We start from the raw sequence: 24,495 nt of genomic DNA on the forward strand, positions 1-24,495 counted from the left end.
CTGCTTTACACATCCCCTTTACACGTGTGCTGCTTTACACATCCCCTGCCTGCTCAGGAACGAGTCTGTCCCCAAGCACTGACTGTTCAAAGGACAGGCTCTAATCTGCCTCCCCAGAGGGCTCTGCTGCAGCGGCACAACCTGCTCTGCATATCAACAACATCGCCGGGATAGGATTTGGTGTTTGAAATTGTTTTTTGGAAATTAAGGACTCTGTGCAGCTTCCAACGCTGGTTATTGTTAAGCTTGTCTCATGTCAGCCTTGAGCAACTTCTGTTAACACCAAAAACACAAAACCAGCCCAGAGGTGGCTACAGACTTCGGAGGGAAATAGAGACGGCTGTCTAAAACCTGCTGTAATTAAACTCACGCTGGAGCTTTACATGAGCAGAACAAATGAAAAAACTCCCCTTTTTTGAGGAGGGATATTCAGTATAGATAGAAAAGGAGGGAAAACCAGCTTTTGCTGTACTCTGGAAATATTTGAGCAATGCAGCCACCTTCTAATGTCAAATAAACCACAGGCACCTGTTCTTCATCCCTGCTTACAGCCTGGGGAGGCACTGTCAGGGACATGCTGACTATTCCTAGAGTTCTTTACAAGTCAGAGCACCAAAGTTCACTCAGAGCCCTCCTTTCCCATTGAACAAGAGTTTTTCTATGTTGAGTTACAAGTCAGAGCACCAAAGTTCACTCAGAGCCCTCCTTTCCCATTGAACAAGAGTTTTTCTGTGTTGTGCTTTGAATTTGAGGCACCTGGCAAGAGAGAGGCTTAGAAGCATCCCTTAGGGTAACTCCTGTCAGGTCTTCCCATCGCACTGGAACAACCTGAGGAGTGAACGTGCAACTCAAACTCTTCATCTCCAAGGTATTTCATTAATGAGGAGCAGGTCTCAGGCATGAAGTTAATTGCTGGGTGTGATTTCTGTGGTGGAGTGGCAGCACTGAGAGCTGAGGTGGGGAGGAAGGATCAGCCCAGCCTTTGAGGCACTCCAAGGCCTCCTCCCTTTGATGAGCAGTGTCAGATGAACATTCACGAATTACTTTAGCGCCTGGAGCTGGGCCAAGCCATCCCAAAAAGGAATTAAATGACACAGAGGACTGTGTGTTCAGCCTCATGTGCAGTGACAGAAGCAGCAGGGTCCTGCAGCCCCACACTGAGATTGTGCCTGGGCATGGAGCAGGCTGAGCCAGCAGCCACTGATTTCCCTTTCCCCCAAATAACAATTTCACTGAGTAATTCACTCACCCGCACAGCCTCTCACACACTGTCAGACACCTGGTTTCTTTGGTAATCTGCACATCAGTCTCCTGTCCTTAAGCTCAGCTTTCATTATCCCCTATCAGATGGGAAGTTTATGAATGTTGTTGATAAAACTTAGTAACTTGGGAGGAAACAGTGCATTTAATTAAGCTCAGTGATCAGAAAGGGGCAGAATCAGAGCTGCTCTGGGAGGTTGTGCCTGTAGGGCCAGTCCTTCAGGGCAAGGAGCACTTCTGGCAGCCAAATCTCCACCAATCTGCCAGAGCTGCACTTAGGGAGGCCCAGCCCAGCTCTCTCCTGGCCTCTGGAGCTTTGGGGATCAATGGTGCAGACGTAAAACACCACGAGTTTGTTTTTTTGGAACAACAACCAAAAAAAAAGGAAAATTTTTTTGGTCTCTGTTCTGTCCTTTATGCAGCTTCCACTCTGTCAATATTAAGCTTTTTTAGCTGGTTATAAATGGGATACTCCAGAAACGCAGCATATGGAGCTTCTAAAACAAGAGCTGGAAAAGGGAATTAGTTTCTCCTCATAGAGACATTATTCTGTAGTCATTCCAGTTTGAGATCATCCTGAGGGATGCACTGGCTGAAGCCCTTTGGCTGATTTATCTGGGCAAGGACAGGACACTGCTGTGGTGTCTGACAGGATTAATGTGCACACCCACAAATCCAACCCCATTCCACTTCAGGAAATAAAGGCTAAAGAACAGGAAGTAAAGGCTAAAAACCAAAATAGCTGTAGGAGAATTTTATTCACCTAGAAACAAAGGGTCCAAAGTCACAGCATGGAGGTTCCTTTTATTTTGTAAACTCATTAAAAAGATGTCCGTGTACAAAATAAGGACATTTTAAACAACGGAACTGCAGACAAAGGAAACTATAAAAAATTCAACACATTAATAAAAAGGTTTTCTTTTCTTTCTGCATAATTCCTTGCACACACCAGTCTGCACACACTCTGAAGTACAGTTGTTAGGATCAGTAAAATTGAACATAAAGCCATTTATTTGCTCTGCTGGAGGAATGTGTTGCTGAAAGATCCAAACCTTGGGGCACGTTAACTAAAAGTAAGACAAGACTGAAGGATCTGGCTAAAGGCTGCTAAATGGCTACTGTGCATTGATCTGCTCAGAATTCCAGCTCACTTGGCTTCCTGCAATTATTTGGGATAGTCTTTAGGGGAGTAACAGTGTTAGACTGAACAGGGCCTTGTCCTAATACATCTAACGAAGATTTAAAAATAAAAACATTGCTGCAGTCGAACAGTTTCAATCCCAACAAGTATTAATTGTGCACCAAAGCCTGCAGCAGCTGGCTGACAAGCTGCTGGGATTTAGGATTCAGCCCTCAGTCATGGAAACTCCTGACTGTGGGCCTGGTATTTCTGCCTCTGAGAGATTTCAGTCTGTTAGCAGCTGCCTGCAGGCTCAAATCTCTCAGAGCCAGAAATCTCAGGCCCACACCTGACTGCAAGGCTGGATTTAATTCCCTGATACGCTGTCAGTGACAGGTCAATTATAAAATGATATTCCTTTTCAATCTGGCTAATTTGGAATTCAGTTTGTCCCTGTTTTTCCCCCAAAATGACTCCCAGCACTGCAAATCCACGCAGTGCTCGAGGCTTCTGTCAGGTGGTTTCTCTCCTGTGTCCTCAGGGAAGCCTTGACCCGCTGAGTGTCCGTGTCACAACAATCCCTGGCACTGCTCAGACTCCCAGTTCCAAGTGTCCAGGCTTTAGGAGTCCAGTAAACACCTCCCCAGGACCAAAAGAGCAGCTGCAGGGCTGCAGTGGATTCACCGCCGGGCAAACTGTCCTCAGCAGTGCGAGGGAACCAAGAGCCCCTGCCTTAAGGCACTTCCCCAGCCCACAGCGCCCAGCCACGGCCCCTGGGGACACAGCAGGGCTGCTGCCACTGTCCCCTGTCCCCTGGCCCTGCCCTGGGCGCTGCTGGCACAGCCCTGGCAGGGCTCAGAGCCTCCCGTTGGCAGCCACCTCGCTGCCCCTGGCCTTGTGGTGTTCATATCTCACTGACACGATCAGGAACAGCAGCAGGGTGCCTCCCTGGATGGCAGCCAGCAGGAAAAAGTAATAGTTCAACTGGCAGCCATTGATGTTCCCTGGAAACAATTGGGGGAGGGAGGAAACAGACAGAAAAACCCATTAATAAAGGTGATATAAATTAAAAAAAGTAGTAGTTTCATTGGCAGCCATTAATGTTACCTGGAAACAATTGGGGAAGGGAGAAAACAGACAGAAAAATCCATTAATAAAGGTGATATAAATAATATAAATAAAAAGAAGTAATAGTTCAACTGGCAGCCATTGATGTTACCTGGAAACAATTGGGGGAGGGAGAAAACAGACAGAAAAATCCATTAATAAAGGTGATATAAATTAAAAAAAGTAATAGTTTAATTGGCAGCCATTAATGTTACCTGGAAAGAATTGGGGAAGGGAGAAAACAGACAAAAAAACCCCATTAATAAAGGTGATATAAATAATATAAATAAAAAGAAGTAATAGTTTAACTGGCAGCCATTGATGTTACCTGGAAACAATTGGGGGAGGGAGAAAACAGACAGAAAAATCCATTAATGAAGGTGATATAAATAAAAAGAAGTATTAGTTTAATTGGCAGCCATTAATGTTACCTAGAAAGAATTGGGGAAAGGAGAAAACAGACAAAAACAACCAATAAGGAAGGTGATAGAAATAAAAAGAAGGAATAGTTTAATAGGCAGCCATTAATGTTATCTGGAAAGAATTGGGGGAGGGAGAAAACAGACAAAAAAAACCCCATTAATAAAGGTGATATAAATAATATAAATAAAAAGAAGTAATAGTTTAACTGGCAGACATTAATGTTACCTGGAAACAATTGGGGGAGGGAGAAAACAGACAGAAAAATCCATTAATATGGGTGATAGAAATAAAAAGAAGTAATTAATTATATAAATAAAAAGAAGTAATTAATAAAGGTGACATAAATAAAAAGAAGTAATTTCATGGACACAATCAGGAAAAGCAACAGGGTGGCTCCTTGGATGGCAGCCAGCAGGAAGAAGTAATAGTTTAATTGGGAGCCATTAATGTTGCCTAGGGAGAATTGGGGAAGGGAGAAAACAGACAAAAAAAAACCCCATTAATAAAGGTGATATAAATAATATAAATAAAAAGAAGTAATAGTTTAATTGGCAGCCATTAATGTTGCCTAGGGAGAATTGGGGAAGGGAGAAAACAGACAGACACCCCCTCCCATTAATAAAGGTGATACAAATAAAAAGATGAATCTCATCAAGTTGAAGTGGTGAAGACTCTTCTGCAGAACCAAAGCCAGCTCAGGTTTCCATCCCAGTGCACAGTTCATTTTTAATTACCACAGCAAAGGCTGGCACTGCTGAGGAAGATGTGCACAGGATAAGGAATGTTTCCTTTTGTTCTCCCATGCCTTAGATCAAGTCAAAAGAAAATAAAACAAGCAAAAAAATGAATTCTGTAAAGGAAGAAGCTGGCAATTCCATAGGTATAAAAAAAAGGCATTACTGACATCGTTTTTCAGCCTTTTTTGGGGACAAAGTTTAGAGTTCAGGAAAACCTAGGTGACATCACCTTTGATGCTCCCTCCAAGTTGTCAATGCTCTGGACATTAAACAGTGTTAAATGAATTAAGCTCACTGCTAAGACATCACTCCTCTGTGAGGAAACACCTTGCTGTACTTCCAAGAACAGTATCTTGTGGCTCATTTCCAGCCCAGCCCAGCCAAGTGGACCATTACAATTATCAAACAGGCTGCAGAGACTAAAACAGTGACGTGTACATGGGCCCTGAGCAGCTGTTCCTGCAAAAAACCTATAAACGTGCACATTCAATTACTTTAATTACTGAAACTTAAGATTCAATTAAAGGAACTTATAATAAAAAGCAGTAAAATTAAACGGAGCCTTTTGCTGACATTTAAAACACAATGTACATGTGCATCTCCATTTCGAGAGCAGATGTGTTTAAAGAGTAGTGATTATCCTTTATGAGATGGGATATTAAAGCCAGGAAATCTTGGTTTTGGTGGGAGAAGCAGTCAGTTCAATGGCAGCAGGCACCCCTGAAGTGCTGGCAGAGAGGGAATTCCTCAGGAGATTTGGGAGGCAGTCACACACCCCCAGGGGTGTCAAGAGTTGGCAGAAACAGCAGAAATTTGGGGCTGCTTATGGGCATTAAAAAGATGAAAAAGATGAGATCATTCACTGATTGACTCCTCCTTGCAATTCCCACCCTGGAAATCCCAGCAAAGTTGAGATGCGAGGCTGATAATTTTCAGTGATGCCACACCACATGAAAATGGAGTGTAAAGTCACACAGGGTTGGGGCAGGGCTGCTGTGGTGTGTCTGTACCTGCAGCTGCAGAAAGGTACAAACACCCAGCGCTGGGAGGTGTCCCCAGGAGCTCAGCAGCCTCCCCAAAGCATCAATGAAAGGCTCAGGAAAGGGAACCCCTCCCAGTGCTGGCCATCCCTGGGGAGATTTAACACAGCCCGAGGGGTTTACACAGACATCTTCCCATCAGCTGCTTCAGAGAACAAAGGCAAAGGGCTGAAAAAGCACCACCAACATCATTTGTGTGAAATTCTTACCCTCTGTCCAGCCCTGGTCAGCTGAATTACCTCTGCAGGGAGCTGCAGGAAAGGTTCCTTTTCTAACTTTGAAATTGGTCGGGGAAAAGAAGCCTCAATGGGGTGAAACATTCATTTGGGGAGGACACTTCCAGAAGGTTCAGGCTGGTTCTCTTCTTACCTGTTTACTCATTCTCTTCTGCAGTTTTTAAAGAACAACTTCCAAGCCACAGATGCCAACTTGTGGCACATGTAGGAATGAGGCACCATTGCTTTTTGGCAGTGGAAATGGCAAATTCTCTTCAAGCAAATTCAAAGTTTAGCCATGTACATGTCTAGGAGACATTTTAAGGACTGTTCACACCCCTCCTGGTTGAACTAATTAGCTCGTTGAGGATTGGGAGGATTTTCTGAAATTCCCAAGGTGCCACCTACTGGTGCCAGGAATTATTTTTAACCTCCACTGGCAACTGAAAGCAGGTGCTTTGTTGAACTTTAGGAGTATAAATAGCTAGCAGACAGAAATGCAGAATTAGCTCGTGGTAATTTCAATGAAGTCCCTAGAAATGAGGAAGCTGAATCATCAGTTGGAGAGAGATGGGTACTTTTTACTTCCCATAACCACAGAAAGCAATTTCAGTACTTTATACCAAATATATTCTTCTGCTGCACGCAATTGGAATTTCTTTTTACTGAAATGAAAATATTTGTGATTTCTAGTGATGCAATGCAGTAACTGAGGTTTTACAGAGGTGTTGTCTTGTGCTTTCACGAGGGCAGTGAATTATTTTGCACAGTCACATTATTTCATACTTAGATGCAAAATGAAACTTTACCAGAGCAGGAGACAAATTAACATTTTGAAAATAATAACTGTTAAAACTCAACAGTGCCACGTCCTTGATGCTTAACTGAAACTTCTACTTTCCAGAGCATGAACACAGTGGAAAATGCACTTACCAAAATCTGTGTGATTGCTCATCCAGCCAATCTCTTTAATAGACACCAGAGCCAACAATCCAGAGCCAACAAAGGACCCGATGCCCGAGAAGAAAAAGAACAGTCCCATAATGGCACTCTGCATAGATTTGGGAGCAGCTGAATAGGCAAATTCTAGACCTGTGTCAAAAGATGAGAAAATGCTATTGGAACATGTAAGAGATGAGAGCAGATTGTTCTGGAAGTGTTCTAGAAGTTACAGGTGTGGAGTGAATCCCCAGCAGTTCCCAGGTCCTTTTAATTGCTTTATGAATCCTCTTACAGGTCCTCAATGGACATTCAATTCAATTCAATTCAATTCAATGGACCCATTAAATGGACAACGTTTGAGACACAGACTTTGATCTTATTTATATTCCATGTGTAAAATCAAGAAATCTTCTCAACCAACATATTCATTTTTCTGTCTAAAATGATCCTTAAAGAAATGTATTAAACTACCTCAAACCTGGCAATTCCATGTTTCCCATCTCCCTTGCTTCCCTGTTCCCTGTCTGTTGGGCAGAACATGCAGGATTAAAAAAAAAGTTATTCTTGCATTGAACATTTATTTCTTACAGCCCCAGTATCTCTATTTCTGAATGTGCAGCCAGAGAAATTAACTGGAACTTGAAAGGCAGTCATTATTTTAATTTAATTTACTTTTGAGCTAGAATTCTCTGAGATCATTGCTCGCTAGCAGACAATTCTTTATAAGATTTGTAGATACAGGGCTTGAACTTTCAGCTGTCTTTACTCAAATTTCACCCAATAAACCCAAGAAAAACAAACCAGTGACCATCCATCTGCAGATGTGTGCTACTGAATTTGTCTAGCAAGAGCACACACTGGGTTAGGCTCTGCCACGCAAAGATTAATGCCCATGATTAACTCTCCTCTTTAGAATAATACTCCTGTCAAAAATCAAATGGGATTATTCACAAGAGACAATCAAATATATTCCACTGCAGAGCTTTTTTCTGACAGGTGAAACGCTTGTTTCCAAACAAGTCTGCTCACCCTGAGAATTAATGCCACCTCAGCTGACATTTTTCTCTGCGAGGGGAGCATTACAGACCTGCAACTGCATAACTCTGATGTCTGCCATAATAAAGGCATGCTTTATTTACAGCAGCACTGCTGTGGGACTGCTCCAGGCAGGATCTCACAGAAACCCAGGGGCTTTTCTTCTCGAGGAAAGGATTAGCACTTGGAGCCAGACAGGGAACCTGGCTGCTGACAGGGAGGGAGGAACTTTGTTCTTGGCAGAGAAGCAGATCTGGGTGTTCTCAGGGATGTGCCAACACCCCGAGCCACAGCTGGGAGCTCCTTTCTCTGCAGGACAGGCCAGCAGAGCTGCTGGGTGAGGCCAGGAGGGAACTGAAACCTCCTCACCCAGCTCAGCTGTGGGGCTTCCTGAAATCCAGACCCCAACCAGAGAATGGACAGGCTTCCCGAAATCCAGACCCCAACCAGAGAATGGACAGGCTTCCCAAAATTCACATCCCAACCAGAGAATGGACAGGCTTCCTGAAATCCAGACCCCAACCAGAGAATGGGACAGGCTTCCTGAAATCCAGACCCCAACCAGAGAATGGACAGGCTTCCTGAAATCCAGACCCCAACCAGAGAATGGACAGGCTTCCCTTAAGTCAGACCCCAACCAGAGAATGGACAGGCTTCCTGAAATCCAGACCCCAACCAGAGAATGGACAGGCTTCCTGAAATCCAGACCCCAACCAGAGAATGGGACAGGCTTCTTGAAATTCAAACCCTAAACAGAGAATCATACAGGCTTCCCAAAGTTCAAATCCCAACCAGAGAATGGAGAGGCTTCCCTAAATTCAGACCCTAAGCAGAGACAGAGAGCTGCCAACGGGCAGGGCAGGGGGGCAAAATGATATTTATTTCCAGAATTAAAGTGCCTTTGTTTCCTAGGTTCTGCCACCAATAAACAATTCAGATTTTCCAAGGAGTATTTCTTTATCTGTCCAAGTGCATTTGAAGAAAGAATAAGCAGAGTGCTCTGAGGACACAGCAGCCTGTTGGTGATTTCTCCTGAAGTTACCAGAGCTGCCACAGGTCTCCTGAGCCTCAGGCACATCTTGGTCAGCAGGCTTCTGAGTGTTCTGGAGAAGTTAAGCTCAGGTATAACATATGAAAGGGTCTGGACTGGTTCTTTCCTTGTTTATTTTACAGATAACACTGGATCTGACTGTTCCAGCTGGAAAAGGACCTTTAAACTCAGAACAAAAACCAAAAGGAGTGCAACCCTGCTCTTTTTGCAACGAAATAAGGTACATTTCTAAATGTGAGTAACTTTTGCAGCAGCACTAACATTTAATCTGGCATAAAGGATGTAAAATCTTTTCTTTGCCTTCAGAGCTCCTTTGGCTGCTGGCAGCCATTGATAATGATTTCATGCTCCTGCAAACAGGCACTTCTGAAACCAAAGCCCCTCGCTGGTGTTGTCATGTGAGATTACAACTCCCAGTTCAACAAGGCTGTTTGAGGAGGATTGACAGGAGAATACAAAAGACTAATGCAAAGTGTGTCATCTTCCTAAAGGTACCTCAAGTGTAACTAATGTGGCTTAATAAGAATATGCTCAGTTTTAGAGTAAACAGAAAAACAGAGGTGTGTTTCAGCTCTTGGGCTGTTTAGTCCCTCTTTGCTCACAACAAACATTTCCACATCATTATGGATTTGGAATTGTTAACACTTTGCTTATTTTAAGCCTGCATTTCATAGCACAGTAGCTGCCTTTATCAAGTTTAATCTTGAATTGGTAAAGCACACTCTGAGTCTTGAAAGGCCTTCTTAAAAGTATTAAGAACTATGTTCAGGTAACAATCAGAAGGCAAGAAAGAGCCTTTGTTAAAAAAAAAAATCAAATGAAAGTGCACTACAGAAAGCAATTGGGCCCTGCACAGAACTCCTGGTACATTTTTTTCAAACACTGACCAAGAGTTTTTGAAGTTCTAACGCTGTTGGTACAGACCCAGCAGTGCAGAACAGCAGAATATTCCCATCAGAAGGAGCAGAATATTCCCATCAGGATTGTGTAAGCATTAAAGACTTCTCACAAGGAACTCCACTGAAGTCCTCTCAGCTTGGAGTTCAGCAAACACAGAATGCTCCAAGACCTTTCACTGCCTGCAGACAGGTTTGCTGTTTTTTTCCTGGCAAACACCTCTGAACTATTAATAGTATGTGAGAGAGAAACAAGATTGTGTAAGAGGGAAGAAACTGGTTTAATTTTCCATGAACATCAGTATTTCTGATAAATCCTCTGTTTATCTGAGTTAGGATTTAAGTGGCACAATCACTAAACTGACTAAAAGCGATTCTTTGGATAAAAATGCTAAATACAGCCTTGGTTTTTGTAAGTAAATCAGGCAAGGTTTTCTCTTCAGAAAGAGTGTGTTAGCCCTTGTGACAGGTGCCATGCACACATAATGAAATGGACAGCAATTGATAGGAAAAAATACCAAAGCCCACTTTTATCCTCCTTGCCAAGCAACCCAAGCACCTTATTTCATTTCCTAACAAGTGTGATGACAGCACAACACGAGTAAGCAGAAAGCTGATGGAGCAGCAATTCTCTGTTCCACTGAGAGGGGAACAAACGAGCCGTGTGACAGCTGGGGCCAGCACCATCCTCCACAATCACAGAACCTCCCTGCCACTGCCCAGGAATGAAAGTGAACTCCCCGAAGAGGGGAAACGAAACAGCAGCTTCTGTCAGGGGGAATGGAAGGAGAGGAGCTGCAGGTAGTGCCAGTTTGAGTGCGTGAGCCTCACAGCTCACAGAATTCCAACACTTTAATAAGGAACTCTGGTCCAGCAAAAAAAAAAAAAAAAAAAAAAAAAAGAAGAAATGATTTTTACATCGAGTCACTGGAGGAGTTTTGATGGATTGCATCAGGGAGCTCCTCAATTCCACTGAAGTGGTGCCAGAAGAGACACTCAGAGGTGATTGTTACCAAGCCCTGCTCCCAACAGCACCTCTGAGAGATTCCCAGGAGCATTTATTTCACCTGGGCAACCCCAGGGACTCAGTGAGGAAAGCCACAGTGACCACAGAGAGCTCCCCTCCTGCTGAAGAGCCCTGGAAACAGCCCAGAAAATCTGGTTTTATAGTCCTCTTCACCCTCTCCTCCCACTTCACTCTGAGCTTAAAAATCAGTGTGGGCACCCAGCTGTCCACTACATCACACAGGCAATTAGGGAATTGAGGATCTCTTGCATTTGTTCAAGACACACAGAATTTAGGAAGCGTTTCAGTTTGCTTAGTGTCATGTTGAAGTGCTGGAACAGCTGCAGAAAAACTGATCCAGAAATAAAGTAGATAAAATGATATAAAAATAGCTACTTCATTATTAATACTCACAAAAATTTTTCTTATTTCAGAGATGAAAAAGCTCAAGTAACATGAATTTAAACTGATAAGTTTTTGTAAATGTGATTTATTTGTTCCCTTTGTCCTCAGAAAGGTGTGTCCACTTATTAATTGACTTTCTAAACTGTGAGCTCAGTTTATAAGACCAAAAAAAAAAAAAAAACAACCACAAAGCACAAATTGTATTTCCAACACAGAGGAAGATTCAGAGGACACAAAAGTGCATTAAAATACGATACTGAACGAGCATATTGTTTTCCATGAGGGCTTGCAAATATCCAGCACTAACTGGATGCCACACAAATATTTTAGGTGTTACTGTGCTTGAAATTCCATTTTGAAAGCACAATCTTCCACAGCCAGGCTTCAAATGTGCAAGACAACGGTGAGCTCTGCCACTGAAACTGAGCAATATTGTCTAAAAATGTATTTGGGAACATCAGAGCTTCCTTCTAATGATTTGAGAAGTATTTATTTTCTAAGATTCTGTCCTGATAGACACAAAAGCAGACTGAAGCACACAGAGGCTCTTACCTGCTATACTTGCAAATATTTCACTGAATCCAATGAGCACATACTGAGGGATCTGCCACCAGATGGGCAAATCTGCAGCGTGGTATGTCACGTTCCCAATTGTCTGGTTAATTGTTTTCACCTTGACAATTTTCAGTCTGTTGCTTTCCAGAATTCCTGTGTGAAAGGGGAGGGGAAAAAAAGATTGACCTAAGATGCAAACATTGTTTCTCCATATTAAGAATTAAATTAGGATTTCAGCCCTGCATTTCAATTAGAAGTGACACAAGAGGAATGTGTATTTATTTCCTGACATCAAGCACTGCAGACGACTTTTGCTGTTGTTATTTCAAGGCATACAGTTGTTCTGCCATAGAATTAGTGATTATATTCTCATTCAGCAGCAATAATTATCCAAACACTCAGCCCATTTCTGGATGGATCAGCTCAGAGCTCCCACGGACACCGTGCTGGGCTGTTTTTAAAACAATCTCATTTCCACAAACTACTACTTTGCACTGTTGAACCATTTCAACTGCCACCATAGTATTCATAAATTAGAAACCCTTTTGCTTATGGAAATGGCTCCAGCAGTCCTGGAGAGCTATGAAAACCCTCTATGAATATGATTATGACATTTCTATGACACTTTTCATCCAAAGACATCCAGGAGCTCATTAGAGCTTGATTTACAAGCAATACATTGCATAGAAAGTACTCCATACAGAATGAAAAAGAGACATGGGAGTGTAAAATATCAGCATTTTTAGCTTGCTCAGCACAACAGTTTAGAGGAAAAGTGAATATCAAATAATGCTGTGGGGTTTTGTTGAAGTTGCCCAGATGAAACGATTGACTCACAGTTACATAAAATACACAGAATAGATAATTGTTAATAAAACTCCCTGCTGCACCCAAAAGAGATTTCTATAAAAGAACTCTCATCTCTTATCCTTGGAAATAAGGTGAATTTATTCATCACAATTCAGAGGAGCACAAGTGAGGTACTGTCACTGTTTCCTTCTTCATGTCAGGCCAGCCTTTTTCTGTATGTTCCTCACCCCTTTTCAGGTGACCCACCTTATTTTTATGTCTCTTTCTGGAGCTCTTCAGCTACCTCAGTGCCCTCTGAATTATGAAGAGCTGCTGTAATTAAAATAAAACTGGCTTTCTTGATGTTTTCATTTTAATACAGCTGCCAAACATTTTAGAGTGGGCCTTAATTAAAATGTAAACGAAGCAGCAGAGTCATCTAAGAGCTCAGATGTAATTTCATTTATTTACACTCAACACGGAATTGCTGCACCTCAAAACATAAAGTGATCTTAATGTGTTTATACACGTACAAAATAAACACTGAGCCACCTAGGAGCACAATACACCAAACTTTGCCATAAATTCCTCTTCAGAGTACTTCAGAATCTGGAATCTATTGATTTTTCCTCTAAGACTTTGATAGACAAGTTTCATTTTACACTCTGAGTAGTTAAAATTATGTGATCTTCTTGCTATAATGGCTTAAACTCTATAAATGAAGTAGATTTTCCAGCTGAATAACCCTGAACATTGCTGCTCAGAATTCACCATAAGATGCACGAAGCACAGCAGATGTTCATTAAATCTAATCAGTTGTATTTTAACACAGTTGATAAAATATTTTAAATAATCTAACCAATCTAACAGGCAGCCTGAGTAGTGTCCACAGCTAAAGGCTGTTACATAGGCAAGTCAAAGTGGACATATGGCACAAAAAGCCCATTAAGATATTCCTATGACTGCAAATTCTGGACATTTTCATATGTTTAAGATTTTATTCAGTGTTCCTCTCAAAGGCAGCAATGGTTGGAAGTAATAATGTCTTTTAAGAATGTTAAAATAGAAATAAATAAATACATATTTATAGTAATATATATTAATTTGCAGCTATAAATATCACTTAAAGAGGAAATAAAAGTTGAATGAAACATATAAACCAACACCTTGCTAGAAATAAACACTTTCCTAAACCCCAAATTTGTCACAACTGAAGCTTTTGAATTCTGGTTATTATGGAGAGATGTTAAGTTACTCCAAAAGGTGAAACTTTCCAAACAGATTGCAAATAATCACCCGAAGAATTGACCTTTTCAGTTTCTATTGGGGGAGAGCTGGGGAGGATGAAACCAAGAAAACCATGCTGTAGGTGAACTGAACACAGCATTTGAGACTTTATGGGATTTTTCATTCCCACCTCAGCCACCAGAGCCTGATGAGCTCTTCCCCACCAGGAGCAAGGACAGACATTGCTGGGTTTGAATTCCCTTCCGTGGGAGCCCACAGGTTCTATTTAAAGAGCTGACATTTAAGGGGTTTACATCATCCCCTTCTGCAGCAGCAGTGCCCTAAGAAACGTGGAATAAGAGAAACGCTTCCACTTTAACTTTAAATGACTTTGCTTTAAGAACTTTGCTTGCCCACAGGGTGACCTTGGCCGAGTAATTACCTCCCTCATTGAAAGAAATCTTAATAACCATATAAAGTGTCCCTCTCCCTAAAATATGGGGGATCCCAAGTGCTGCAATGAATTTATTTAATGCTGTAATGCTTTATCAATATGTTCATTACAGTGGTGCTGGTGAGGGCAATAGATTCTGTGAAGCATTGCTCAGAGATGCTCAGTTCCACATCAGCAGCATTTAACAACCTGAAATCACCTCAAAAGCAGCTGATTTATGGGGCCAGCAGAGTTGCCATCTTTTCCCTTTCATGCTACAGCTGGGCTGTTTTACACTACACTAACCCCCAAACATTAGGGAGCAGGAAGATAGAGGAGAGAAAACCTAAAGTGGGAGGAAACTCCTGTTCAGACATAACCTAACTTTATTATTTCAGATCAGGGGAAAAGGATTTTAGGTCAAATTTCAGCTCTTTAATACTTGGAAGCCAGAATGTATGAAGAAACATTTTTAATGGGGATATGTAAAGTCTACTTCAGGCAGGTAAAATGGTCCAATTTTATTGCAAGTGTTCAGTTTAGTAAATTTTTGGATACAACCCCATTTATTGAGGGAAATGCATCCATGAAGGCACATTCCAACTATCCTGTGAAAAAGAGATCTGAATAGTGCTGAATTAAATATCCACACGGTTTTTTAAAGAATGCTGCTGCAGTGAGCTGAACAATTCACTGTGTCAGGAGATCTCCAGCTGCTTTTCTTACCTGCAGCAAAGGCAGAGCACATGACAAAGAACATTCCCACTGCAATCCTCTTCAGTGAGGATGGCAGCAGGCCATGCCTCTTCAAAATGGGGTCCACCAGCTTGTCCTTTAGGGGGATGAGGATCAGGATAAGCACTGCATCAAACATGGTCAGCCAGGCTGCTGGAAACTGAAAGGGGAGATGACTCCAGTTGGCATTTTCATACTTAGGAGCTGATTTTTACTATCATTTTACAGAAAAATATTTTGATTCAACATTTTGATCTGAAATAAACAACAATGCACTGGCAGACATTGTGAAAAGTCAAATAAGAGTGTTTAAAAGCTGGAAGAAAATATTCAGCTGTTCAGGTTTTCATTGAATCTGGCTGCTCAGACATCTCTAAGCTCAGTTTCTCATTTGACAGAAATTAACTTGTTACATAATTCAGTCACGAAAAGTATTCAATAGCCAAGCTCTGTGTATCTTCTATAAGACTCAGAACTATCAGAAATACGCCACAGAACAGCAGAAACAGAGTGTGACTAATGTGAATGCAAAATTCAATTAAAAACAAGTTACACTTGTCAAGTGAATAGGGAGGCTGGTGTAACACACAGAATATCCTGTAAATCCCATGGTTTTACTTCTCTGCACCATTTCTGCAATCACATGATGCCAGCCAGCCCTTCTTGAAAAATACTGATGGACCAGCTCCTTTCAATATGCTGAAGGTAAAGTGATTATTGATCAGGCAGTCTGAAGTAACAAATGGGTCTCCAATTCCAAATGCTAATGCACTACTTAAGGATGGGTATTCATTCCTCCTGGGCTTGCAGAAATGCTGCTGTCCTGCTGTGGCAACCCAGGGCATGGAGATGGATCAGCTTTCTTCAAAGGTCAGCCTTTGGCCACTGAAGGATAAAGAAACTCTTGGGGGAAGCAGTGAGAGAGGCCTGAAGAGGCTGGTGTGACAAAACCTGGGATGTGCATCGTGCTCCTAAATCCCCAAAGGCACTGCCTGAACTTCCTGGAATTTTTGTACAACACTAAAGAATTTCAGCTAAAGAAAGGTTTGCACTTGGTTTGCTCTGCTCACCGTGTGGATGGAGTTGGTGTCATTGGATATCTCAGGAATCTTCAGATGGAGACTCTGCAATACATATGTTGTCTGCATCTGGTGTTAGGAAAAAGAGAAGTTGAGATGACTTGGACAAAGAGTGCTGAGAGCAACGTGGTTTTCATCTCATAACAATTAACAAAGATTATACCAGAGATGAAATGTGAACACAGCAAACTGGAAAGTATTATGGTCAGAATGTTACCAGATTTTTTAACCTTACAGTTTTTTTTACTGAAAGCACAAGGAATCATTTGTGTGTCTTTGAAAACAAAGTCTGCATTGGGTTTGTTTTTTTTTTTTTCCCAAATGTATTTGATAGCCTGAATCATCTCTACATGACAGAACCTGAAAATTAAAATGAGGTCTAGAGCACTCACCCTAACCTCTGTCAAACAATTAACTGCAAGATGAAAGACAGCACAGCATTTAAGATCTGTGAATTTGTACAGCTCTGAGTCTTAACCACAACTGTAATGATTTTATTTTTTTTTTCTATCCTTAGGTCAAAATACTATTTGAGAGTATTCCTCAGTAGTCGTTTTTCATCCCTCAACTTCAAGGTAAGCTTCCTATTTATGAGAGGACACCCCCAAAAAAAGTTTAAATTAGAAAATCTGTAAAATATAACCATTTGGAGCTACTCACTTACTTGAAAATACACTGTCCAGTAAGGTATTAAAGCCAGGAAGACAGGGATAATCTTGACAAGAGCTTTTACATCTTCTACTTTATCTTCTCTGAAGGGGCCCCCCCGAGACAGCTTGGCCATCTCAAAGAGGCTCTGCCTGCGAGGTGGGTGCAGCACTCCCTGGCCTTCGCTGGGGAAAAGGATTGGAAATGGTCAGTTAAACACAGCTGCCAGTCTTGTCTTCCTCACAGAAACCTAAGGCATCTCCAAAATAAGTGATCAGTGTAAGTTACAGAAGGCAGCTAGGCCAGGATGGATCCCCAGCAGGTGGGAACACCAGGGGAGATTCTCTGCTAGGAGGTTTCCTGATTTCCCATCCTCCCACACAGCCCTAAATAACTGGCAGAACTGGGAGTAACTTGTATTTTGTGTTAAGTCACTGAGCTCTTGGGCAGTGTGAACACATGGAAGCCCACTGCAGGGGAGGCACCTGACATCTCTCACCAGTGGTTCAATTCCACCACCAGTATTCCACGGGCAGCTCTTAAGAGTGGAAAACTTCTGGCTCCCCATCACGCTACTTACAGCAATAAATGCAGGTGACAGTGCTTTTCAAACCAGAAGGCATCCACAAACACATCTACCAGAGAAGAAAGTTAACTCATGCACAGTCAGGTTATGTGACACCCTGAGGAGACCTGAGCTGGCAGGTCACAGAGCTCAGCTGACACCAGGGAGAGCACTGTGCCTCTCTTCCAGCCCTCAACTCCCACAAAACATCTCCAGGGCTCCAGTTTTCCAGTTCTCAGAGCAAAGCTGCTCATTCTCCTGCAGCCTCTGGTGGGAATTACTCCCAGCAGTCTGAGTTCACTGGAGTGAACACTAAGGAGTGCCAGTGCTGGGCTGACTGTGAATAAAAGCCACTGAGAAGAGCCCAGCACAAACCTGTTTGCTGAGTGCTCCCCGTGGCTCCTCTTGGAGCAGCAGGAGTAGGTGAGGATCCTGAACATGTCTGTGAAGGCACTGCCATCGGGAGGTTTGGTGATGAAGAAGCTCTGGCCACACAAGAAGACCATGAATGAAATGCCAATGCAGACCGTGGGGATGCTGTACCCAATGACAAAGCTGACGTTCTGCTGGATGTAGGCAATGCCTCCCAGAGACAGGATAGCTCCCAAATTAATGCTCCAATAAAACCAATTAAAAAACCTCCTCGTGGCTTCCGGACCCCGGTCCTTGACCTGCAAAAGAGCAAAAGCAAGGCCTTCAGTTTCTAAAGGAAATAAGGCTAAACAGAATTAGAAACCTTTGAATTAGAATTTAAACAAGTATTCAACACACTGAAGAGCTGAGGTTTCATTTAGAGTCACACTGGAGTGATTGAAGTGTTTGGGCTTCACGTGGTATTTGATGAAATGACACCTCAGTGAGCTGCACCATTATGTGAGTAACATTCTAGAAGCTCAGCACAGGGATAAAAACAGCCACACTGCTGAGAGACACAGCTCCTCCAGACATGCCATCATTATTTCTACTGCACTGACTCTCACTGGGTCATTTCTCTACTCAGATTAACATCCCGTAGACCACAGGACTTTAAGTAACTATTTTTCTTAGTAACTAAAAGTTAAGCTACCTAAAAATCCATGTATTGCCACAACTGCTTCTTTGAACTGTATTTACATACCAGTTAACACTATTCCATTTTCTAAGCCTCAGATGAATACTTGGTAATTAAACAACAAATTTAAACACAGTCTTAATGCCTCTCATCAGAACACAAATTGAAGACTTGTCATTCTGATCTTAAAAAAATTTAATTAAATTTGAGTTGCCTGAGGATCACAAGGCCCCAGTAAATATTTATGCCTCCAAGTCAGTGCTGTTCATGGTGTTACTCTTCTGCTTGAAGCTCTCAGTGTCTCCCCAGTGAAAGTAAAGACACCCCTGGTTTACAGAACTATCCTGTACAGTTTTCACCATCCCTCTTCAATATTGCTGCTGTAAGTTACCCCACATTTTGTAATTAAGTCCCAGGAACCCAGCATCACTCATAAAAGGTGATGTAAGAGAAATGATGCATATTAAAATTTGAACTGTGTTAAAAAGACCAAGTAGTCTGTAGAAGAATCCCCAATACTGTATTTGTCAGTGGCTGATGACTGAAAGCCATTAACAGTGACCAGCAAGTCAGTTAAATTTCATTTGTAACTGAAAATTTCCCCTCATCTGCCAGATCTTCACAAGATCCATATTTAGTTTGCAATATGAAAAACAAGCTGTGTCTTCAAATGAGGTTTTAACACTGTCAGTTCTGATTAACAGCTGCAGGTTTCCCAGTGGTGCACAAACCCTCCTGCACCATTCAGCCAACAAAGGAAATATTGAAGTGTCTATTCCTGTGCACAGCTACCAGCACTGTCAGGCATTCAGGGCATCTGTGAGAATGTCAAATCCAATCCTGGACACTAAACCCAGGAAATTCCCCCTCTCCAGCTTCAGCTTGGCACTCAATTCCTAACTTTCATCAACTGCAGCAGTGTGTCAATCTGGGGATTCCTTCTGAAGCCCAATGAGCAGCAGGATATTAGCAAACAATTACACGGAACACAGTGCTCCAGCGTGTGTAAAGTGTTAGTGATCCCTTTGATGAAGTTTCCATTTCTTCATCTCAAAGTCTCAGTTCTCTTTATTTCTGCAAGGAAGATGACTTCTCATCCTCCCTCTTGCACATGACCCTGCTGACATGTCTACAAAGGAAAGCTGGGAGAAGAAAGCCCCCTTTGATCCAGGAGAGAACAGGGAAGCACAGCATGAGGCTTCTGTGGGGCATTATCCCAGCCTCCAACCATTAGCTCCTGAGAAACTTCCTGAGCCAAGGATGGCTCCTCTCTTCTTAATCAGTGCAGCAGCTCTCCTCTCCATGAGCCTGTGCAAGCTGCCTCTGAAGGCAGGTCAGCTCTCAGAACCCACAACATCCCGTGGCCCAGAGCTCCACAGGTAATGACACAGAGTAAGGGCTCCCCTTTCTGAACCCGCCCTGTCCGAGCCTCACTGCTCTTCCCTTCTTCCAGAAACAGCAGGGACAGCTCAGCTCCATCCCAGCCCTGCTCCATCCCAGCCCTGCTCCATCCCAGCCCTGCTCCATCCCCTCCCTGCTCCATCCCTGCTTCTCCCCTGACCACTGCTGGCACAAACCACGGTCACATCCTTCTTTTTGTTGCCTTTTCAGAGGTAGGAGATTCAGACTGATTTGTGATTCCTCACCTGCCAACTACTGACCATGTCTGTGGCCCTTTCTTCAGCATCTCCAGTGTCCTTTTTGTAAGAGTGACCCAAAGGAAGGCAGTGGTCCAAGGACAGACACACCACAGGCTCACAGTGCAAAGAATCCATTTTTTCCCCCTTTATCCAAGTATGGATTTGCACTAAAAATGGCATCACAGCCACGTCTGAAATGCCACCACGGCATTTAACTGGCAAACATTAATAACTGGATGAGAGTCCCACTGAACTACCCGGTGGAATATCTTCTCAAAGACAAAAAACTGTGAAGATGTCTTGTCAAAACCCCACCTGAAAGGAACAGGATCATTCCAAAGCTCCTGACAGGAGCAGCTTTCATCTGTTCCTGCAATCCACTGACAATAATCCCAATCCACCGATGTCCCAAACAGCCCCAAAGTCATCCCAGTCCACTCTGAGAGCACCCACACAACAGAGCAAGGGTGAGACAGAGAACCCTGTCCTCATCCTGCTGAGGAAGGTTCAGTGACAAGAGTTCTGTACAGCCAAATTTACAGAATCCTGACCCTCTAACCCATCACTGCAGACAATCACTTATTCTTTGGGATCATCTGAGAGAGCTCAGTGGCTGAGCTCCACGGGATTACTCAGCTCCTACATAATTTCCAAGTTTTATACTGAAATTCAGCAAGTTTGCTTCCTCTCCCATCTATTGTTACTGGCCTTGTGAATGCCACAGTTTGTTCCAAACTTGTTCTCTGCAGAGCCTTCGAGGTCCACAGGCTCATAAGAAGCTTGACAGCAGCAACAACAAAATAAGTTGCTCTCAGGAGACCTTCAAATCTTTATCTGTGGTTGCCCATCCTTATCCAGAGGCTGGACAACCTGTGCTCTACAGATAAATACAGGCTGAAAATCACTCTAAAGCCATCTGTACAGCAGCAATTTCCAACAGCAAGTGTAAACTGACAATTCTAGCAGAGCTGGATGTCTGGCAGGAATGGCCTGATGGATTTACTGGCCCTGAAGGTGGCTCAGAGGGAAGGCACAGTGTGGGGGAAGCCTGGCCTCTCTAACAACCCTGAAAGACACCCTGCTGTAATTAGAATGATTATGGCTGATACTGGATTAGGAGCCCGCCACTCTTCTGGCTTCAGGGGTGCAGCTGAAGCAGCTTTCACAATAAATGACCAACAGCACCATTGTTTCCCAACTGCAGAAAGCCACCAAGTGCTCCATGGGACGGGAAGTGACAGCAGAGCACCGGCTCCTGAAAGGGGAACTGCAAAGTGCCAGGTTCTGGGATCACATGATTGCAGAAATGCTATTCTGAGAACCAGCAGCTCAGATTTAGAGCAGCACGATGGATCAGTCTGCAGCTTCCAGAAAAACGTTTATACACAGCTGAGAAAAGCTGCTCTGTCCCAACTGTGCAGGAACTTTTTTTTTTTGCTAAAGCTGACTGGGGGAAATTACTCGCTACTAACTCTAAAAGCACACATTTAACAGAGTTAGTTTGAAACCACATCTTTCAACTTCAGAGAAAAATAAATATTGCAATTCAGTTTCTGATTTTCCACAGAGTGATTCTGCTAAATAAAGAAACCTCTCATTATATTAGAGCCCTCCACCCAAATTCTATACACACACTAAAGCTGAAAAATCCACATGGTCGTTTTTAAGAGATCTGCAATGAAATATAATTAATATTTTGAAATGATTTCAACTTGGGCCAGCTAAAGTCCAGGATATACAGTCCATCCTTGCCTTTGGTACTGAGGGGAAAGAGGACAAATCTTATCAGCACACATCCAGCCAAAACACATCTGCCATGTGCTCTGGCCTCCCAAGAATCTGGGAGACAGATTTTATTCTCAGATAGATACAGATATACAGCTATATAGATATAGAAATATATAGATTTATACACATCTCCCCAGCAGTTTTCTCCATCCCTGTGCAGGGAGAAGGCTCCCAAGGGGGCCCCAAACTGCACTCCAAGGTAAGTGGCATGCTGGAATATATTTAACAAGAGATAAGCCAGGAAAAGAGAAAAGGGGAGAACTTCAGTCCTCAGCAGAGCTCCACTGATTATTATGGCCCAGAAAGGAGTATTTCTTTGGCTTCACCCTACATAAATCACTGTGAATTATCTGCAAACCCAGCCAGAAACTGCTTTCCTTGAAATCCTGGGGGAAAAGGCTTTACAAACTCCAGCTACAACAGCTACACTTCCATTGGCAATGGCTCTTCTTTCGCTCTGCTCCTGCCATTATTTATCTCCACGTTTAACTTTCATAAAGCGTTCTGGGGATAAACAGTCACTTTTGAAAAACACCTTACAAGATAAAGTCATATTAAAGCTATTTCACTTGATGGGCTCAGGCTGGCTTAAGCAGAACTAATGCACTGGGGACACACAATGCTGGGCTATAATAATGTTTTACATTTATACACTGCCTTTCAGCCAGAGCTCCAGGATTCAGAATACACGAAATGCCAAAGAATGACAAATGCAAACGGCCCAACAGAGAACAGAGGTGTGTCTGGCAGGGATTCTGTGCTGGATGCTCCTTCTTACAAAGAATTCCTGGCATTTCTGATGCCTGCTCTAACCAGAACTCAGGGAGCCAGTAAACAGCCATGCCACTGGACTTTCAGTTTGGATAGGAAAGTGGCACAGTGGTACCCGAGCACATGAAATTCTCCATTGGTAAAGCAGAAATCATATTTCACCACCCACAGCCAGCACAGCGCCTTAGCACAGGACTGCAAAAGCAGCACAGAGGAGCACTCCAGCTGCTACTGAACTCCAAGTTGCCTCTCAGATGTTTTCTGTGAAGGCACCGGGATGTGCAGGGATGACCCAAGGAATGCTATCACTGCAGGGAGTCTGGATAAGGTCACTTGACAGGATGTGTCCTTAAGGGCACAGCCCAGGTGATGTTTCCCACAGCCACAGCAGCTTCCCCCCATCATGTGATGCAGCATGAGCCTGCACAGAAATGCCACTCAAGGGCAATGTGCTGCACAAACCCCTACAGCACAAAAACTGTTTGTTCTTTATCACACGATGGTAAAGGCCTCTGACACTGCCTTAGCCGGCCCATGGCATCCCTGTCAAAGGTAAAACGTGTGTCCTGTCCTGCATCTGATGAGCTCTGAGGTGAAAATAACTGGGTACGAACTCCCCAGGGAGGATAACTGATAGTCCTTTCAATGGCCAGTAAGTATTGAACCCAAGTGCTGTAGATGGTGATGGCTTCGTGAATGCAGATAGCACAGCTAAGGCAGGCTAACCAAGGACCCTAAGGGATCTGTCACGCCACAGCACCGAAATTCTATCGAACGGGGCACAACTGAGCACCGTGCACCCCGCAGGGAACGGAGCGGGACGGTGTGACCCTCTCCGGGGCCCAACACCTCCAGAGACATCAGCCAGCCGGCCACTGTCCTCCCACCGAGGCCAAGCCCCTCTGCCACCCCGGGGGCACCCTCCAGCAGCAGCGGCAGCCTCCACACGACGGATACTTGACCTGGTCCGCCCCGAACGGGGTGATGTTGGCCTTGACCGAGCCGACGCCCAGCCCCACGAGGACCAGTCCCACGAAGGTGGCGGTGGCACAGTAGCGGGTGGCTCCCACCTGGGAGCAGGGCGCCGGGGTGGCGTTGGCGGCCGGCGAGGAGCAGTTCTCCACGGGGAACAGGGGGATGTCCCCGCACAGGCCCTGCCGGGTGTGCGGCGCGGCGATGACGGGGAAGGCCAGCATGCCCAGCAGGTAGAGCGCCATGCTCAGCAGGATGGTGCCGAACTTGCCCAGCAGGGCGTCGGCCAGCCAGCCCCCGAACGGCGACACCAGGTAGGTGATGCCCATGAAGAGCAGCAGCGCCTGGCTGGCCTGCGCGCCCTCCCAGCCATAGGGCGGCCCGTTGAGGAACAGCACCAAGTTGGAGGTGATGCCGTAGAAGGCCACTCGCTCCAGCAGCTCGGCCAGCAGCACGGCGGCGCAGGCCAGCCGCCGGCCCTGGAAGGCGCCGATCGCCGCCCTGCCGCGCTCGCCGCTGCCCAGCAAAGGGCTGCGCTCGCTCGGCTCGGCCTCGTCCATGGCCCCGCGTCCCCGCGGCCCCGCCGCGCTCCGGGCCCGCCCTGAGGGGCCCGCGCCCACCGCCGGCCCCGCCCACCGCGTCAGCGGCGCGGCGCCATTGGCTGAGGGCGCTGTCACTCCTCCAGCGCCCGGCCTCGCCCCCAGCAGAGACGCAGCGCCATTGGCTGAGGGCGCTGTCACTCCGCCCTCCGCGCCGTCAGGTGGCCCAACGGGGCGCGGCGGGCGGAAGCGGCGGGGCGGGGCCGGGCTGTGAGGGAGCCGCGGCCGGCGGCCGGTGTGTGGCGGGGCGGTCACTCTGGGTGTCCGTCTGGGCGGCGGGGACGTTCCTCAGCGTGTCTGGCAGTGTCTGGCACCCCGCGGGATGTGGAGCCTCTCCCCGCCGGTGTCCTCTCCCCGTTTTGACTCGCACGCCGCTCAAGGGGAGCTACAATAAAGAATTTTCACA

General features: G+C 44.5%; 1 protein-coding gene across 4 annotated transcripts; it reads right to left on the reverse strand.

The window, feature by feature from the left end:
* Positions 1-1,999: 1,999 nt before the first annotated feature.
* SLC15A4 (solute carrier family 15 member 4) lies at positions 2,000-24,096 on the reverse strand. 4 transcript variants are annotated; one of them, XM_066331769.1, is made up of 8 exons: positions 23,481-24,096; positions 17,644-17,939; positions 16,720-16,888; positions 16,047-16,124; positions 14,968-15,136; positions 11,790-11,945; positions 6,836-6,994; positions 2,000-3,384 (listed from the first exon to the last, which is right to left on the reverse strand). In XM_066331769.1, exons 1-8 carry the CDS (start codon positions 24,048-24,050, stop codon positions 3,236-3,238), a joined length of 1,746 nt encoding a protein of 581 aa, XP_066187866.1. In that variant the 5' UTR covers positions 24,051-24,096; the 3' UTR covers positions 2,000-3,235. The 4 variants fall into 4 exon arrangements, with proteins under 4 accessions (XP_066187866.1, XP_066187868.1, XP_066187869.1 ...); XM_066331771.1 differs by lacking the exon at positions 2,000-3,384 and adding an exon at positions 3,609-3,815; XM_066331772.1 differs by lacking the exon at positions 2,000-3,384 and adding an exon at positions 3,822-3,918.
* Positions 24,097-24,495: the final 399 nt, after the last annotated feature.

Source organism: Sylvia atricapilla, chromosome 17, assembly GCF_009819655.1.
Source record: "Sylvia atricapilla isolate bSylAtr1 chromosome 17, bSylAtr1.pri, whole genome shotgun sequence".
Lineage (NCBI taxonomy): Eukaryota > Metazoa > Chordata > Aves > Passeriformes > Sylviidae > Sylvia > Sylvia atricapilla.

What these genes read in the sequence shown, in the direction of transcription:
- SLC15A4 (XM_066331769.1), bottom strand. Translation starts at nt 24,050, where the DNA reads ATGGACGAGGCCGAGCCGAGCGAGCGCAGCCCTTTGCTGGGCAGCGGC. An exon ending in CCCCGTTCGGGGCGGACCAG is followed by an intron (nt 17,940 to 23,480) that starts GTCAAGTATCCG and finishes GCTCTTTTGCAG; the next exon opens with GTCAAGGACCGGGGTCCGGA. An exon ending in ACTGGACAGTGTATTTTCAA is followed by an intron (nt 16,125 to 16,719) that starts GTAAGTGAGTAG and finishes TCCTAACACCAG; the next exon opens with ATGCAGACAACATATGTATT.